The following is a 19,336-nucleotide window of genomic DNA, read 5'->3' as shown; positions in this document are numbered from 1 at the left end:
TCGTTTCCCAGGTTCCCCTGGCCAAGGGCTCCGGGTGAAGTCTGGCCAGAGGGAAGGAAGACGTCAGGGCATTCTCTCTCTCTCTGCCTCTCATGGCCTTTCCAGAGCATTGACTCTAGTTCCTCTCAGAGGGTCCCTTCCTCCACTCTCCCAGCTGCAGTGGGGTGCCTGGGCTGCTGGGCTTGGTCACTCCACCTGCTGCTGCCTTTGTCCCTCCAGCCCTGAGGCTGTTAGCAGGAAGCTGTCGGCTGTGGGGCTGCCTCCTTGTGCTTTGCTCTCCCTGTTAGCTTTTCCAATATCATTGTGACTGGTTCCGCATCTTTAATCACACTATTGAACTCTGTGCTGTAGCTTTCTGTGTTTACTTCCCACCCCTGACCCCACCGCCTTACCTGGACACTGAACCCCACACCTGGGGTTGACAAAGGCCAGGAAACGCAGCCACAGTCTTGTACTTTTGGCAGGAATAGAAACTGTTGCGGAATTTCTTTTGGCAGGCAGTTTGGGATACGTTCCAAGAGCATCAGACACTCTTGAGAGAAGACAGGGCGTGCTCTTGCCCTGTCTTCCAGAGATACAAGTTGCAGTACTTATGAACGAAATGACATGTGTCCAGGATGTGTTTCGGAACAGTCCCCGGGAGAGGACAATCGGCCCCTTTTATAGGTGAAACAACATCGGCCACAAGTTGATGGTTGTGTAAACTGGCTAAAGGATACTTAGACGTTTCTACACTCGTCCTTTTACTTACGAATGTTCAAGTTTTAAAATAATATAAAGCTTCTTTTAGAAGTACAATGCTGAACCTGGCTTCTACTTTTTAGGAATTTTTTCTAAAAAAAAAAAAAAATCCTAATGTTAAAATATAAAGATTGATCTTTAAGAATGGTTCTAGCATAGTTTATAATAACAACTAACAACAATCTAATTTGCCAACAGTCGGGTGTTCGCACCATCACCGAGGCTGCTCCTTTCTCGACACCTGCCACTCCCAGCCGCTGACCCGTTGTTGGTCACGTGGCTTCATAACGAGGATAAATCACCAAGCGCTGAACTAGGACCAGGAACCCTATAAGTACATTCATCAGCAGTGGGGCATGAAATGCCCACAACTCTCGACAGTGGTAACGTCCCCCCATTCTACAGACGGGGACTGGATGAGTCAGAGGCAGGAAATGTCCTGCCCAGGCCCCTTGGACGCTGGGCGGCAATGGTTTCAAACCAGGTCCCTGGTGTTTTTCTGCTACACAGTTAGTGCCTGCGCGTCTGCATTTCTGTCTGGGAGTGTGCGCTCTGGAGGCGGGCGGCCTGGGGCGGGTCCCTGCTCTGCCTCTTACTAACCCCGACCTGACACCTCTCGCACCTCCTGGCACCCGCAGTTCCTGATCTGCAGGACGGTCTTGAGAACAGCACGGTCCTGAGGATGAAATGAGGTCACGCTGGGGTTTCAACCTTGGCTGCACGTTGTAGTCAATCACCCTGGAGCTTGAAAAATCCCTGCGCTGTCCACTCTCGTGGTACTGATGTCGTAGGTCTGGGGCAGCCTGGGCACTGGGGTGTTCTAAAGCCCCACCAGGTGTCTGTAGCTTGCAGCCAGGTCTGGGAGTCATTGCCCCTGGCCTGCAGGAAGCACCTACTGAGTGCCTCTGGTGCTGCTGGCCCTCACCCGGCTTCTGCTCTGGAGCTGACCCCTCCCTCACGCCAGCTTCAAGCACCCCCGCCGGCAGTGCTGTCTATCCCGGTGACGCTTCTGGGTTCTTGGACTCTTGCTTTTGCCAAACCCCACCCCCCCCAGCCCTCGGCGCACTCAAGCTGTGACTGTGAGGATGATAAGGAGGAGGAGCCACGGGAAGTAAAACTGGGAGGCAGGTTACAAAAACCTTAACGGTGGCCCTGAAGAACCAGCTTGTCCTCACCTTTCCCCTACTTGGTGGGGAGTTCTTTGTTCAGGCCACACGTGTGGGAGGAGGCCTGAAGGGTCACCAGGTTCAGGTCAGTCTTTGGGAGGTGATTAGCAACAGCTGGGCTCCAGGCAGAGGCGGATTTAATGGCAGGTGCACCGGCCGTGCGCCCTGGGCCCCGACTTCTGAAGGGCCCCGCAAACCCCCAACTTGACACTTTTTTCTAGTGACACCAAGTTTGGTTTCATATATGCAATTTTAACATTAATAGTACATCATATTTTTTATTTATTTAAAAAATATGGTTAACATGTACTTTTATTTTCCCTCTCTCTCTTTTTTTAAGGGGCCTGGCCCTGGCCGGTTGGCTCAGTGGTAGAGTGTTGGCCTGGAGTGCAGGAGTTCCGGGTTTGATTACCGGCCAGGGCACACAGGAGAAGCGCCCATCTGCTTCTCCACCCCTCCCCCTCTCTTCCCCTCCCACGGCCAAGGCTCCATTGGAGCAAAGTTGGCCCAGGTGCTGAGGATGGCTCTATGGCCTCTGCCTCAGGTGCTAGAATGGCTCTGGTTGCAACAGAGGAACATCCCAGATGGGCAGAGCATCGCCCCCTGGTGGGCATGCTGGGTGGATCCCGGTGGGTGCATGTGGGAGTCTGTCTGCCTCCCTGTTTCCAACTTCAGAAAAAAAAAGGGGGGGGCTCAGTATTTTTTTCTGCATCCGGGGCCTCAACCGACCTTAATCCACCTCTGGCTCCAGGTAACACTGAGGTCCTTGGCATGATGTGTCTTGAGTCTCATGTTGCCTTTCTAGAAAATCACCTTGTCTGCTCTCTCTTAGCTAATTGGTTTATTCATTTACCCATTCACTCACTTATAACAGACTCTTAATGAGACTCCACTGTGTAAGACCCATGCTTTAGACTACAATCAAATCAGTTTAATTCTCACTGGATGGATACTCTTAGATCCACTTTTAGAAGGGAAGCCCGGGTCTCAGACAGGAACAATACCTTGTCTCAGGTTGGAGACGTAGAAGCTCACACGCACAGTTTTCTTTACTCTGAAGCCGCCATCTTTGCCTTTGCCCTGACCTCTCTCCCCTGTTTGATTCACTCAGCCAACATCCTGAGGTTCTCTTATGTGCTGGGCTGTTCCCTCAAGTGCTGGGGCTATGGCTGACACAGTGGGGACCATCTTCTCTGTGTTATTATCCATGTGTCCTATACCTGATGAAACTCCCCTTGAATAACCCACCTCCAACTCACCGGCTTCCCAAACAGCCTCTCTCTAGAATCTTCTTCCCATGCTCCGTCCTGACTCCTCACTCAGTAGGGCTCCTAACAAAGGTTGTCTTGCATAACGTTCATGAAATGACTTTGAGTGCGAGATTTCAAGGTCAGCATAATCCTGTGGTGTTATAAAAATCAGCACCTGGGATGAGGGGCGGCCCTGCCTGGCCCTGCATTTGAATGGGAGCTGTGGGCCCCAGGTGCTTACAGTGCCTTTGCTCCAGCTGCCAAGAACACATGGGAGGGAGGACAGCGGGGAATGAGGGGGATGGTGGCAGGCCAAAGGGGGAGGGGGGAGTGCCGGCCTCCGGAGACTGTCAGCGCCCACGTGGGTGTGAGTTATGACACTGACACTGAGCCCAGGCTGCCAGACGGAAGAAGCCCTTTTCATGCTGTCGTTTTATAAGGAACGTGAGACATTCCCACTAGTGAGTGGCCATCCTGAAGTTCTTGTCGCCTACCTGAAAGGTTCACATCTCTTGTTAACGAGGGTTCATGTCTTAAGAACACATGCACGCGCGCGCACACACACGCTGGCTCCTCCACTTCATATCCAGAAGGTCCTCAGAGAGAAAACACGGTTTAAAGCCACAATGAGATATCACCTCTCACCTGTCAGAATGGCTGTCCTCAATAAATCAACACACAACAAGTGTTGGTGAGCATGTGGAGGAAAGGGAACCCTCCTGCACTGCTGGTGGGAATGCAGACTGGTGTGGCCACTGTAGAAAACAGTATGGAGTTACTTCAAAAAAAAAAAATGAAAAATGGAAGAGAAGAAAAAATAATTCAGACTTTTAAAGAGTTTACATAAAAATGTTCTGACCTCCCTCCACAACCAGTCTTGTGCTCTGGACTTCAGACGGTGACTTGTGTTGAGTGCTTACTATGTGAGTTCTAGGTGGGGCTCTCCCTGCTCAAGATTTATTGACCAATGTGTGTCTCACAACAACCCTTAAGGATGGTTTTATTATCCCCATTGTGAAGATGAGCTCATCGGAGCTCAGAAGAGTTAAACCACTGATCCGGAGACTTTGGCTGGGAAGCCACAGATGCAAATCTCTAACCGAGGTCCTGCTGACCTCGTCATCTTAGAAACAAGCCTCCTTCCAGTTCTGCCAGCGGCCAGAGCCGTGAGTGACTTAGAAGAACCATCAACTTGATAGGCTGGAAGGGACCTTAAGAAGGCTCCCCGTTTGGTCTGGTCTGGTTGGTTCTCCAAGACTTATATCATCCAGACCAGAGCAAGGGCATGGAAGTGTTTTCTTGTTTCAGGACTATGTAGCCTTGTGTGGGCAGTTAAAGAGCTGACAATCTGTGTAGGCTTTATGGAAAAAGGCTCTGTGGTGTGACCAGGAAGACCATGGGGAGCGTCTGGGATGTTGGGTCCATTCTCTTGGGAATGGGGGTAAGGTTCACAGGTCAGTTCTGTCCACAATGACTGTGCCATCTTTAGTATTTTTGAACAAGTCAAGCATGACCCAGCTATTGGAATATAAACACCATAAAAGAGGGATTTTCCCCCTTTTTTATTTGCTGATATTTCCTTCCCCTAGAACCATGCCTGGCACATCGTAGGGGCTCACAGCGTAGTAATTAATCTCCAGGCGTGTACTCTGACTGCCCCTCTGTTTAAAGCATCCTTACCCAAGAGAGTCCCCTGGTGTGACTTCTCACTTCATTTAGATCTAGACTCAAAAGTCGCCTCTACTCCCCTAACTCCCTCTATCTGCTGTCACTTCTGGCTCTCCTCGTCCTCCTTGAGCTTTTCTCTTTGACACTTGGGTATTTGTGCGTTTATCACTAGTTTCCCCACTGGTACTTCCTCTGGGGGCAGAGCATCCATCTGTTGTGGACTGCCGTATCCCCAGCTCCTAAGAGAGTCTGATGGAGTCTGTGCTCAACAAATTAAGCGTTCAATGAATGAGTGAACGGATAAATACAGGTATTCTCCACGGGAAAAGGTTAGCGTGGTGCCGGGACATAGAAAGGGAGAGAAGAATGTTGTGTTGATGATGTTGATGAGGACATTCGACTGTACTCTGCGGCTGTCGTGCTCTGGGTTGGCCACGGACAATACTCAGTGTAGGTCCTGGTGGGACGGTGGGCATAAAATGCCACTCTTCCACGCCATTGGCCATTGCTCCGCACCACCGGCTCTAAAGAGGCTCTAAAGAACAGTGCTTTTACCAACTTCAGCTCCTCACTTTTTGTTTTATTGTAGAGTGGTGACAAAGCTTTGGGGACAGTCTATTCTGTCTCCCCAGCTACTGCATCAAAACACTGTCAGATCCTTCACACTAACGTGTAAATGACTAACAGCGGCGTCATCCCTGCGTCCCACCACCCTCCAGTCCTGCGGCCTCTCCCGTCTTCTATGGTTTTCTCCTATCTTCGCTTGTGCACATGCTGGTGCCTACCTGAAGTGCCTCCATCCCACCCCGTTTCCTCCCTTCAGACACTGTCCCCAAAGTCCAGCTCCAGCATCACCTCCTCTGTGAAGCTCAACCTGAGATCTTACAGTTCATCCTGAGACCGTCCTCCGCTCTCCGGGTTTTCGTGCCACCCTCCCCCACCTCCCACTGCAGTCTTCATCCCAGAGCACTGCTCTTACTCAGACCTCCCACCCCGCCCACCCCCCACCGGCCGGAAGTGAGCTCCTCGGGGGGTCAGGGGTCCTGTGTCCGGTGGGTGGCTGGTATTGGCAGCTCTGACTTGAGCCAGCAGAGGGTGTTGATCCAGCCTGTGAACTTGGTGTGCCGAGCTCCTCGGTTCAGATCTTGCCTCCCCTCCTGCTATCCGTGAGACCCGCCAGGTGTCTCCCCCCTGCCCAGGTGTCCCAGTGTCCCACTTGAAACCCTACAGTGACCAGGCTCCACAGACCCGGGGACGCAAGTGTAAAGAAGGGGTGTGAAGTAGGGCACCTTATGGCAACAGTTTTCAACCTTTTTATTAAAATTCTGCAACACAACCAAAAATATATATTTTGCTGACCTGACAAAAAAATAGGTATAAGTTTGATTCGTTCACACCGGACGGCTGTTGTTGTATTGGTTACTGTCTTTTTTTTTTATTTGACAATTGAAGGGAAAAGAGGTCAATGCCTTGTCTAAATTGTCAGGTATTGCATGCTTTAAAAATTCTTGTGGCGAGCCAGCGTCCCCTGGCAGAGAGGTTGAAACACACTGCCTGCAGCACGACTTGGGATGGGTGGGGAACAGGAAGTCAGTTTTTAGATGTTTTTTGCACTGATACATGGGGGCCTGCTGGTGAGTTCATTGGAACTAGACAGAGAGAAACCAAACCGGGGCGCAACAGAGTTCTGGAAAATGCACGGAGCTTTATTATTTTTGTTAATTCGGCAGAAAGCGCATCACACTGAAATCATCCCTCTGACTTATTCAGGTCAAAGACTGGTCGTCGCCGCTCAGGAACACCCAGCTTCGTGGGCCAAGGAGACATTGAGGGAAACCAGCTCTGAAAACCGCGCCTAAAGAAATGTATACAAAGCAAATTCCAAAATACAAACACAAGTATTACAAAAATCGATTCAAATGATCAAAAAATCTGTTCAAATGATCGCCTGCACACTCGTAGCACCAATGTTCATCTCACAGGGAACCCGGGGAGCGTTATGACATCCCGGGGGGCTTGGACACGACTCCTCCTAACGGACTCGTTCTCTCGGGACCTCAGTAGCAGGAGTCGCCCTGCATCATGGTGAGGAAGAATTTGCATACAGAGCTCAAGGTCTCCCCACAGAAGTCCAGGGCTGCCTTATTCTGGGTCATCACGTCTGGGTCGTCACACTCGGGATCGTTGGAGCCCGTGGCCTTGGACTCAGCCGGGCTGGAGATGGTGATCTCTTTGACCTTGTTAGGCTCCACGAGGGACACCTCATTGGCTACGCTCTGCTCCCTGGCAGAGGGCTCCATTGGCTCCTGGGTGGGCTCCTTCATAAATAGAGTAGAGCTCACCAGCTGGAGGTTGGATTCCGGGAACTTCTTTCTACACACCCTGGTCTTCAGGACGCTCTTGGAGTCCCCACAGATGACCTTCTGAGAGCGCAGGCTCCGGCCAATCTGTTTCCAGTAGGCACTGTGTTTGTTCATCTCCAGGCATGAGGTTGGATTGCCGGCGTAAGAACAGGAGAATTTGTCATCCTGCCGGCTGCAATCGACCTTCAGGACAATGCCTTCCTCCTTCTCGGTCACCACCCATCTGCAGTCAGCCTGGTCTTGGGTGACAAATTTGCCTTTGGTCAGGTGTTTGGGTGGCTGACTTCCCTGCTCCACCTCGGGCTTGCCAGTATCCGTTTTCGTGTTGGTGGCTTTGCTGACACGTCTGTTCTTTCCTTCCTTTTTGCCTTCCATCAAGAGCACCTGAGTGGCCAGAAGGAGGAAGGACAGCAGGGTGAGGCTGTGGATCCTCATGTCTTCAGTGTGGTCGGAACCTGTTTGACGGAAGGCAGGTGAGTCAGCGCCCAGCAGCAGTTCAGCCGTGCAGGGCTGCAAGCAGACCCTCCCTCCACCCTGCCACCTGCCTGCCCGCTGAGGGGCGAGACCAAGGCCCCTTCTGGCTCTGGGATCACTCGACAAGCAGCCTGTCTATTCACCTCTCTGTCTGACTGGGATCTTGAGTGCCAAAGCTTCCTACTCTTCATTCCTTCCTTCGCTACTCTCTGAGCCTCATCCACGCTCCCTCCCTCCTTCACTCACCCACTTCCTCCTGCATTTTCTCCCTCACTCACACGTTCATGCACTCAGCCAGCGGGATTACGTAGCACCTACTGTACGCCATGAACTAGACTAGATGTTGAATTTATCAAGGTGAGTAAGAGAGTCTCACATCTTAAGAATTTAAGAGGCAACCCTCTAGGGATTCTCAGAAGTATTGACTGGGAGTCTGTCCCAACTGTGTCCCCAACTTGACCTTGGGCAAGTCACTGTCCCCCCTCTGGGTCTCAGTTCTTTTCTCTGGAAATCGAGGGATCGTTGCCCACTCTCCTCCAGCCCAGTGTGCTGGCTTCCCACCTCACAGTCCTAAGGGACTCGGATGACAGCGCTGTGAGAAAGGGCGTGACAAGTGACATAACAGATGCTGTTTGACCCATGGTTTACATGCAGGAGATCTGTGCACGCTGAGATGGGTGAGGCTGTGAAGAGGGGCCTTTGGGATGAAGTGAGAACCAGGGAAAGGCAGGAGGGAGGGCGTAAAAGCTCAGACCAGCAAAGAATATCCCAGGAAAGGCAAGGGACAAAGCTGGGACAGGCAGCCAGAACTCCTCTCTGGTCCTTTATATCACTCTGTCTTGCCTTTACCTTACTCTGCTTGTCAAAAATAATAGCAATAAATAAAGAAATAGCCATCATGACCAACTCAGGACTTGATTTGGCCTAATTCATGATTGCAAGATGATTCGTATTATCAGTGCTCTATCTTTTTAAATTTAATTTTTTAATTTATTGTGTTAACAAGGACTCAAGTGTCCCACTCAATATAACACCCCTGCCCCCAACAACATGCCCCTCATTACACCCCACTTGTCCCCCTCCCCCTGACTCCCCCCCCCCCCCTGGGATTTGCTGTCCTGTTATCTGTATCTTTGTGTTATATATATATAAAATTTCACTAATCCCTTCACCTTAGCAGTGCTCCATTTAAAAAAGGAAAATTGAATGTTGTTTAAAAAGAGGTGAGCTTAGGAAATGGTCCCAGTCTCATCCCCACCGTGGGCATTTGACCTGCGATTAGGGTTGAGAAAGGGAGGACAGTCATAGGCACGTGGGCTCCCACATGAAGGGGAGAGGGGAGGCTAGGCAGACGGTATAGCTGGAGACCCACTCCTTCCTCACGGCGCTGGGACTCAGCCCCCAGGAGCCTGAGGTCCTCAGGGAAGCTGAAAGTGGGGTAGACAACTACTCTCGTAGAGAGTCGGCTCCTACCTTGTCCTGAGCACGCAGGTCCGGCTGCCCCAGCAAGCATGCAAGCTTGCAGCTGTCTCCTCTGCCGTGCGAGACAGGAAGGCCCTTTTTATAGGAGCCCAGGCAGACGGGCTTGTTTGAAAGCGCATACCTGTGTCTGTTCACACTCTTCCCAGCCACACCCCTTCAGAGGGAGCCAGTGCCTGCAGGGAAAGTGGTTGGTGTAATCCGGTGGGCGGGGGTTAGACACAGGGCTTTAGACCTGCTTTCTCCAAGCCCTTCCCTTTGTCCTAGCAGCCCATGTGGGAAGACAGCTCAACCTTGCAGGGATCTGCCTTGGTGGATGGGGACCCCTGCAGCAATTCTGGGGAAAGTTATACGATAACAAAAATAATCAGAGCTGCCAAACACTGTGCTAGGTCCATGTTACCTAAAGGTCTCCATTCATTCTCATCACATTCACGCCATGAAACGGTGAGCTGGGATTCACCCCATGTTGCAGATGGAAAATTGAGGCGTGGAGATATTCAGGGTTTGTCCAAGGTCACAGAGCTAGGAGGATGAGGAGACCAGAGTTTAAACCAGGGACTCCCTGCATCCATTGTCTGATCTTTTCCCACCTGCCACTCTCAACAAATGTTTGGGGAATGAGCAGATGAGCTGGGGACCTTAGCTCAGTTTCTGAGTCCTTGTTTTTCCCGAGGTACCAGAAGTTACCCTATGGATGGAGGAATAGACAGAGAGTTCCTGATCTGGGAATCCCTGCTGAAAATATTCCCCTTCTGGGCACCCGGAGGAGCCTCACTTTGGTCAGCCTCCAATAGGCTGCCTCGTACCAGAATGACATAGGTGAAATCCTGGACACAGCGTTCACCTAACGCCTGTCATAGCTGTTACGTAACCTCTCTGAACCTCTATCTGTTAATCCACAGGCTGCTGGCGGGAACAGCACCTCCTGTAGCGTCGTGTACTCAAGTCCTCATGGGGCCAAGCAGGACAGATTTGGTTCATAACGGGGACTCAAGGGGTAGTCTTTAGAAACAGACGTATTTTGTTTTCATGTCAAACACAGAGGAGACTCCCTTCCACAGAGAAGGCGTAGACTTCGTCTCCCTTTTCATTTCTTGGCAGAAGAAGTTGTACTTTTTTTTTTCCTAACTCAGCCATAAGGAAAGCAACAGTACGTAAATGGTCATGAATGGCAGCCGACCGTGGCTTCGGGACAGGGAAAATGAGGACGTGGTGGGGACTGTGGCCATCGAAGGGTCAGCCCTCGGCTCCAGCTGACTGAGGCCGTGTGGCACGGAGCTCAGGATTTTCAGGCTTTGTGATTTATTTTGCATATACATTTTTTTTGTTGTTGATAAAAATGGAGAGTTCTTGAACTTTTAAGAAATGCCCCCCACATCCAGATGTGTGCATCAGGAAGCGGGCTGGCATCTAGCTAAAATGTCCTAAAAATGCTATCCTGGCCCACAATGAGGACACCAAAGTCATCGCTGTGGTTGGATTCTACTCACCATCCATTTGTTGAGAATTCCAAGCTCACAAAACTATAGATAGTGAATAGTTTACTCAGAGGCTCAAAGCGTCTGTCATTAGAGGTGGCCATTTCTCCCAGCTCTTATAAAGAGCTTCATCCCCACTGTCCTGACCACCACCTTATAGAACCTTGTTCTCCATCTTGCTCCCGTCCAGGGGTTCCAAAGAAAATCTGAACACAACTGGTAGCCCCCCCCAGATTAAGTCTGATGGGTGAATGCATGTCTCATGCCGTCTGGTCACAGCGGGTGATTTCAAGTTCAAAAAGCTCATTCTACTGTTATGTGTATTGCTGTCATATGGTTCAATGACCTAGAGGATTGCCACCTCTGGGCATGCTCACCGGAGATTATATCAGTAGATGCAATGTTATTCTGAGGTGAGCCTTAACAATGCATTTTATTGGGTCAAATTTGCTCAGAAATCCTTCTTCTTTCCTTCAAAAGTAACCTAGTATACAGACAACATGCTGAGTTGCTGCATCAAAGTGGTGTTAATTTGTTGGGTAGAATCATGTGCATTAAAAACGTATCCATTGTTAGAAAATGAGAAAAGTGTAAACAAACATCAGCTAAACCCTATTCAGGTGGCAAAAGCATTCATAGACCTCCTGAACGGTATTGGCATTCAACATTTAAAGTGCTTGTTCGTCATGCGAGTTCAGAATTCCAGTTTAGGCCGTCATGGGGTTGATGGTACAGTGCGCAGAGTGGATGCATATGATAATCCACCGAAGTCTGTTTATCTGAAACGCTTGTCCTGTCTCAAGCCCTTTGATACTGATCCAATTTTTACACAGCCATGTGCACACTTGATCTGGATTCTGAATCCAGCTAAAAAGTCATTCACAGCTTTTGTATTTAATTAAACCAAATAAAACTGCTGTTTCTGGCAGTTAGAATGGAGGAATGTCAGCAATTTTGAATGAATGATCTAATGATAATTATTAGGATTATTTTTCTCAATAAATAGAGCTGCCTCAAAGCTCTAGATGTTCTTTTTTTTAATGTTTTTATTTATTCATTTTAGAGAGGAAAGAGAGAAAGAGAAAGAGAGAGAGAGAGAGAGGAGAAGCAGGAAACATCAGCTCCCATATGTGCCTTGACCAGGCAAGTGCAGGGTTTTGAACCGGCGACCTCAGCATTCCAAGTCGATGCTTTATCGACTGCGCCACCACAGGACAGGCCCTATATGTTCTTTAAAAATTTTTTTCAGTGTTTTATAACAAACTCCATACAAGTTAAGTTCATTGATCATTTCCAGGTTTTTTATCTTTTTTTTTCCAAGACAATCATTGTAAAATAGGTTAAACATGCTTTAAAGATATCTGCTCTCCTTCTGGACACATTTCTCAAAGCACACACACTCGTGCACTTACATACACACACTGTCATGTGGGTACGTCACTCATGGGCATGCACACCTGCGCCTGCCCACCACCTCCTTATCTGGGGCTGAAGAAGGCACTAAAGCGTCTCCTTTTGGAGTTTTCAGTCTCTAACCTGTTCGTTAACAAGAACGTCAGCTGCCCCCCTGGGAAGCTGGAAGAGGAGGAGGCAAGTCAATGGACTGTCGAGGGGGCCCTCGTTTGCTGGAGGTGGTGTGTCCACCAGAGTAAGAGAAGGTGTGTGATAAAAGCGAGCACTCCTGGGGCTCACTGCCCAGCTCCGTGCCCTCCGTGGCACCCACCCTTGCTGGTGCTGCCTGATGGGATGACCCTCGATGCCCTCAAAGCACTGAGAGGGGAGCCCTCCCCAATTCCCACTCTCTCCAGGAGGCGCCCCTGTGCCAATGAGCCCCAGGCCTCTGTGACCTCCCCCGCCAACCTCTCATTCCCCCAGCACCAGGGGGCCAGGTTTGGGTTAATGTCTGCTCCCCTCTTATTTTCACTTCAAATGATCTAAAAGCAGAAAAAAGGGTCATTCAGCTTTTCTCCATTTCCCTTTAAAACAATCTTCTGGGTGAATTCAGTGACTTAATGTGTCAGACTCAAACTGGCATGACCCACGTTTTAGGACAGATTTTCACAGTTGAGGGTTACAACGCTCAGGCCGGTTCAGCCCTAGGTCCTCCGAGGTGTGTGCGATTGGGAGATGCTGTCTCCAGTTCTCAGGAGCATTGGTGACTCCACACCACCACCATGTGGTGATCTTATCCCGAAGGATCTGATAGGGATATGAAGAGTTTTTTTAATTCCCCTTTGAATATTTTCATTTCTTTTTTACTCCGTTGGATCATACTCTAAGCCTCACAGTACGATTTTATGGCCAAAGCCTTCCTTGCATATTATTACAGTAGACTTTTATAAAAAACGCCAGGAAGTAGCTGTTTCTATGCCTGAAGAGAAAGCTGACTTAAGTGACTTCAACAAAGTCACAGACAGGACTCACGGTTTCCACTGCACCCAGATCTCCTACTCCGGGCGCAGTATCCTCTCTGCTCCGATAGAACAAGATGGAACTGACACCACAACTCAAAACCAAGGTCTGCGAGCAACCCCGTCTAGGATTCTGAGAAGAATCCGGGAGGAAAAACCCTGCTAAGACGTCAGCCCACAGACTGGTCTGGCTTGGCTGCCGAATGCAGAGGGGCCTGAGGAAGGCAGGTAAGGAGGAGGAGGAGGAGGAGGAGGAGGAGGAGGAGGAGGAGGAGGAGGAGGAGGAGGAGGAGAGAACAGAGGATCCCTGGGAGGTCTGTAGGGGACGGTGAGAAGTACAAAGGCTGGCGAGGAATGGGGAATAAGCCTTTGCATAAAACTAGTCACGGCCTTCAGTGGTTCAGACGTCTTTTCCGACCTGACTTCGGGAAAGGTAAAAATATGTTGTTAAAGGAGCAGGCACAGACCGCCCACGGCCCCTAGCATGGCAATGGACTTGAACTGGACGGCAGAGGAAGGCCCTTTAAAGGGTTTCTCTACGCTGATGATGAACTGCAATCATTCAGGAGCTCAGAGACCTGGATGTATTTGCAACTAGACACACAGCAAGAGCTTTTTCATACTCATATTTTCTTAGCCACTTTATTGAAAGCAGTGTGACCCCAGCCACAATTTAGGCATCGCTCAGGCATTTCTTAAATCCTTCCTGCGGACACTGGGTTGTTGAAAATGTCATTGGCCCCGGGCTCCAACTGGCCCAACACTCAAATACTCTTTTGGCCATTGAACGTGAGAGGAAGGTATGTATTAAAGATGATAGCGTTCAAGGCCATCAGTTTACATTTATCAGTTCAATTAATTTGACGAAGGTCTCCTGAAGCTCACACAGGTATGTGTCACTGCTGAGGTCTTCGAGCCCACAAAGTAGCAGGGTGAGTTAGCTGGGAAATGCCAGCTGCTGTGATAACAAAGCCCCAGCTCGTGGCTTGAACACACTGGGAAGTTATTTCTGCTTCACCTGAAGTCCAAAATGGATGTTTCCACTGTGGATTATCACCCAAAAAATTCAGTTGTTGCCTCTAACCCGGGTCTCGTCAGACTTCGTGACTGCAGCCGCACTGATGACCCGTTTTGGCAGTATTCTGCTCCGGGCACGGCTAATGCTTTTTTCTCAATCGCTTTGGTACTAAGTACAGAGGTGGATTTACCGGTGGCCGCACCAGGCCAGCACTCTGGGCCTCGACTTCCGAAGTGCCTTGCAAAACCCCAAACTTGACACTTTTTTCTAATGTAAGGGGCCCAATATTTTCTTCTGCGCCCCGGGCCTCAACCACACTTAATCTGCCTCTGCTTAAGTATTAAAGGTCAGTTTGCCTGCAAGATCACTGGGGCTTCCAAAACGCTTTCACAGGGGCACCTGGATTCTCCTATTTGCCACCAGTGGATGCCACCGAGGTAATGACACAGCCTCTCCCTTTCCTCAGTGGGGTGACGACACTGAGGATGCCTGCCGAGGGCTCCAATGCAGAGCAGGCGGCAGCAGCGTAGAGGCGGGTCTGACTCACGTGAAAGCAGGAGTGTGGGGGGTTCCTTCATCCTGGGCGGATCCAGGGTCAGCCATCTAGGTCAGCTCTTTGGGGTACTAAGGCTCAAAGACTGATGCCTGAGACAGCACAGGAAAAGTCGCATGGCCGAAAAGGGAGGCCCACGCTGAGTTGGACTGTTTGGGGACAGGCATGTGCCTCAGGCAGGTGTTTCGTTGAGCCCTGTTATACATTGACCAGAAAACCTTCCAAATTTGCCTGAGTAGCAGGTGTGGCACTTGGGACAGAGCTCTGGCATACTGTGGGGGATATCTGAATCAGTTACGGTCCTGAGATGCCACACCGTTCCTGGAAAAGGGCTAATGAACGTGGCATTCAACAGACACTTCATGTGCCTTCTCCTTCTCAGCTGGTGACATCAGCAAGAGGTGGGAAGGACGTTTAAAAACTTGACTGGAATAGATCGTGCTGCTGGTCTATTTGCTGGATAGACTGCGCCACCAGCACTGTGGACTGTCTCCACAGCCAGACAGGTGAGCAGTGGTGCAGCTGGCCCTCAGAGGGACCGTGACAGTGACTGCCTGCTTCTGTGTCTGCACCGCTGTGATCAGCAGCAGCAACCAGCGATCAGAGCACAGCTGTCTCGTATGTGACGGATTGATCCGGTCCTTACTGCCCGTCGTGGCAATCAAAGTCTGTGTACAAGCTGCTCTGAGAACACACGGACGGGGTGAGGGATGGTTAGGGGCTGCAGAGCCCAGAGTTAAAATTGACCGAAGCTAACAATTTACCATCCAAGCTTTCCCTTGGAATTTGCAAACCTCCAGTAAACACCAGAGTTCCAAATATAGGGACACGCGACAGATCCTGCCAGTGCCATTCTTGTTCACGTGCGAGACAGTGATGCTTCCTGCTCTATCACCTCCTCTTCCCTTTTTTTCTGGCGTCCAATGGAGACTCCTCTACATCGTCCACGTAAACTGACGAGCCTTTGCCTGAAGCCCCGGTGACAAGGGGCTCACCGCCTCACAGACAAACTGGATCTGCTGTTTACTGGAAGCCTGCTGTGGGCGGGTGACTTTGGCTCCACTTTGAGCCTACTCATGGTGGGCATCATGCTGATCACCAATCACATCCACCCAAAGAGGTGGGAGCAACCCCCTCCCCCACTTAACAGAGGGGATGAAGTCTAAGGGAGCTCCTGTTGCTTCTCAAGGGAGAACCGCCTTTAAACGGAGGTCTTCTGAGTCTGAGATCCATCCACTCCTCCTCTAACGCATGGTGGGGGAATCGAAGGAACTGAAGACCCGAGCTTTGTGCACGAGCGTTTGAGATCTTGCAGGCAGAGAGCAATGAGATAAATGCTCCTTTAGAAGAGAACAGCTCAGGGGAGGCCTGAAAGCACGCAGGAGCCCCCACACGGGGAAGACGGGAGTGGAGACGGACACTTCAGACCGATGGCGGGCTTCGGGGCTGGAGGTGACCCTGTGAAGCTCCACCATGACCTCACGCTCAGGACTGGCCCTGCCTGCTTCCTTTCCTCCTGCAGAGGGGACAGAGGCACGAACTGCTTTGTCAACAATATATCGTCCGCAATGGCGGAGAGCTACATTTTGGGGGCTGACGCTGTTTTCTAAGTGAATCAAGACCTTTCCTTCACAATGATTTGCGGTATTGTTTTGGACTCGTCTGGAAAGCTTAAAAATGCACATTCTGGGCCTCGCCCTCATCTGGGCTGGAGTCTGAGAATGGGCAGGTCTACAGCTCCCCAGGGGACCCAGCTGCTCTGGGCCCTCAGGGCACACTGAGCGGTGCTGATTTACATCGCATTTCATCGTTAGAAAACCTTGGGACGCCTATATGGTGGCATTAGTTTGAATTGTCAGGAAATGGTCTGTGCCAAGCCCACCCTAACCTCTGATGTCTGTGTACTGAGAACCAGGAGCTGTAGGATTGGAGGACCTGGCTCCTCTTCTGGTCTGAGTACTGAAGACGTTGGATCACTCGCCTCTGGCGGCTTCAGGCCACTTAGTTTATAATTAGGAGTAAAGCTGCTGACCTCCTAGGGATGGGGTGAGGATTTCATGGGAGAGCCAAGTGAAAGGCACACGACCTTCATCAGACAGGTGTGAGGACAGAGGCAGAACCTGGAGTGATGAGTCTACAAGCCGAGGCACCCCACGGACTGCTAGCTGCCACCAGAATCCAGGGGGCCGGCATGGCACAGACTCCCGCGTGGCCCTCTGGGAGAAATCAACCCTGAGGACATGTTGATTTCCGGCCTCTGTAACTGTGAGAGGATACATTTCCGCTGCTTGAACCACTCTGTTTGTGTTCTTTGTTATGGTCACCCTGAGGAAATAATCCAGTGTCACAAACGGTAACTACAGTGTAGACGTGTGTGTCAATAAGAAGATCGGAGTCATCGTTCTGACAACATTCTTTTATTGTTCATACACATATCTGCTATCTGCTGATTCTCCCCTCCAACTACAAGTCTAACTTCCCGTGGGATGAAATGTGACCAAGTTCATGTCTGGTCCTAAGGCTAAACTGAAAATGAATGAGCGTGACATGTATTTAAACTTTTATACGAAGCTCAGATGATTAAAGCCAAACTCCCAACGGTGGAACACAGGTGTGCACGCTTTTCCTCTTGCGCCCATCAGTGCGTGTGTCACGCGGTGTCACGGAATCTATGAACTCCGGAAGGGCAGGCTTCTCTCCCGGTGCGCGGAGACGCTGCAGCTGGAGCTGCTGAGCAACTTTGTTCATAGAGTCTGAGTGGTCTGATGTCTAGGAAAACCAAGACCACCCTTTTGCATACTGCAACAGAAATAAATATACCAAAAACACCACATTATACCGAAGACGAGCACTGGACATCGTGGATTATTACAAAGACAATGTAAACGGTCACATGACAAGTTGTTAGAGCCACAAAGAAGGCAAAAAGTGCTCCCTTTAATAACCAAAGAGCAGGACAACCATGTTATCTATGAGTAAATTTCACATACACAATTTTCATTAGCTCAACAAGTATTTCTTCTTCAGCACCCATGTGCCAGTCCACATTGTAAGAGGCATCAGCATTTATATTTTTACCTGCACATACCTACTGTTATGTCATTTTAAGATGTTACTTAGTGTAAAAAGTCCATTGCATTATAATAAAGAGCCCCCTACCCCGGTCCCATCCTATGAACATGGTTTAAAAGAGAAAAGGCTTACTTTTTTATGGGTATAGTTTCAACACTATAAACTACAAAAAAAAAAAAAAAGATACAATTATTAAAAAAAAAATACTATCACAGCTCAACAGCCTCATCCCCCGCATTTTCCCCCAACACGATGCTGGCGGAACCAGTTCGCGAGAAACAGGTGCCGAGAAGGAGAGGAGTGGAGGCAGACTACAGAATCAGAGGACACACTAGCCAGCACTGCTACAAGGTCAAGTGCCAAGTCCCCGAGACAGAGGAACTGCAAACAAGAAATGAGAAGGCTGGTTACACAAGCTGAGGAGATGAAGCTGGCGGGGAAAATAGTTAAAACAAGCCTAAGACCATTGGTACAAAGAAAACATCTGAACAGAGATGACCCAGTCGTTTTTCAAGAATAAAATAAAATGGAGTTTCATCTCGTCAGAGCTGTCTTTAGCACGCTCTGTGGGCGGCCACATGGAAAATGACCTTGGCCTCCGGAGAGCCAGCCACTCCTACTTACTCCTCATACACGTCCTCCGAATCCATGCGCCGATAGTACTTGGCCAGCTTGACGGCGAAAATCAGAGCCGGGAGTAAAAGCACGGTAGCTGTTCCTATGCCAAACCAGAACAAATTCTAGGGAGAAAAAAAAAACAGGATTAAATGCATGAAGATGGGAAATGGGAAGCAACCATTGCTTGGGGAAAATAATTTTGTTTTGTAGGGTTTTTTTCTTTTTTTTTTAATGAGTTCTAATTTAAAAAACTTTTTTTTTTTTTTTTTGGTATTTTTCTGAAGCTGGAAACGGGGAGGCAGACAGACAGACTCCCGCATGCACCCGACCGGGATCCACCCGGCATGCCCACCAGGGGGCGATGCTCGGCCCCTCTGGAGTGTTGCTCTGTTGCAACCAGGGCCATTCTAACACCTGAGGCAGAGGCCATAGAGCCATCCTCAGCACCCAGGCCATCTTTGCTCCAATGGAGCCTTGGCTGCGGGAGGGGAAGAGAGACAGAGAGGAAGGAGATGGATGCTTCTCCTGCGTGCCCTGACCAGGAATTGAACCTAGGACTTCCACACGCCGTGCCGACGCTCTACTGCTGAGTCAACAGGCCAGGGCTGAGTTCTAATTTTAAACCACAAGTGAACTTCATAGGAGCCAGTCCCTGGGTGAAGTGCTACAAATGATTATAACTCATTAACTCTTTTAAAAATCCTCAAAGAGATGCCATTACTATATTTTTATTTTATAAGTGAGTAAGAGCAACAGCAAGTACGGAAGTCAGGATTTGCTTCTAGGACGCTCTAAAGTAAGTGGGAACCCCTCCCCCCCCCCCCCCCGTTGTTGCCAATGATGAAGGCACAGACAGCCGGCTGGCCTGGGTTCAGATCCCCTTGCTGAGTTGTTTCGGCCTTCCGGGGCCTTCCGGCTGTGCTCTGCGTCTGAACAGGGGACGCAGAATTCTCCCCTACGAGGCCATGTGTGCAGCACAGCCATGCTTTGTGCCCCCGGGCTCTCAGCAAACGTTCCCTGTTTACTTGAACCGATCTCTACG

At 49.9% G+C, this 19,336-nt stretch overlaps 2 protein-coding genes across 10 annotated transcripts in view; both read right to left on the bottom strand.

Moving 5' to 3' along the window:
• Window positions 1–6,122: 6,122 nt before the first annotated feature.
• On the bottom strand, window positions 6,123–9,261 carry LOC136306365 (fibroblast growth factor-binding protein 1-like). Its single transcript, XM_066232919.1, has 2 exons — window positions 9,136–9,261; window positions 6,123–7,643 (listed from the first exon to the last, which is right to left on the bottom strand). Exons 1-2 carry the CDS (start codon window positions 9,173–9,175, stop codon window positions 6,883–6,885), a joined length of 801 nt encoding a protein of 266 aa, XP_066089016.1. The 5' UTR covers window positions 9,176–9,261; the 3' UTR covers window positions 6,123–6,882.
• Window positions 9,262–17,005: 7,744 nt separating this feature from the next.
• The window catches only part of PROM1 (prominin 1), an 86,614-nt gene continuing 84,283 nt past the window's right edge, over window positions 17,006–19,336 (bottom strand). For 5 of the 9 annotated variants that reach the window (XM_066280292.1, XM_066280293.1, XM_066280291.1 and 2 more), the window contains 2 exons: window positions 18,301–18,416; window positions 17,006–17,403 (listed from right to left, as the gene is read on the bottom strand). In XM_066280292.1, the coding sequence (XP_066136389.1) occupies window positions 17,349–17,403; window positions 18,301–18,416 (171 nt within the window). In that variant the 3' untranslated portion in view covers window positions 17,006–17,348. Of the gene's footprint in view, window positions 17,404–17,808; window positions 17,840–17,860; window positions 18,058–18,300; window positions 18,417–19,336 lie in introns of those variants that run through there. The other 4 variants (XM_066280299.1, XM_066280300.1, XM_066280298.1 and 1 more) reach the window with 4 other exon arrangements.

This window comes from Saccopteryx bilineata, chromosome 5 (assembly GCF_036850765.1).
Source record: "Saccopteryx bilineata isolate mSacBil1 chromosome 5, mSacBil1_pri_phased_curated, whole genome shotgun sequence".
Lineage (NCBI taxonomy): Eukaryota > Metazoa > Chordata > Mammalia > Chiroptera > Emballonuridae > Saccopteryx > Saccopteryx bilineata.
This window is presented reverse-complemented; position numbering and strand designations above follow the sequence as displayed.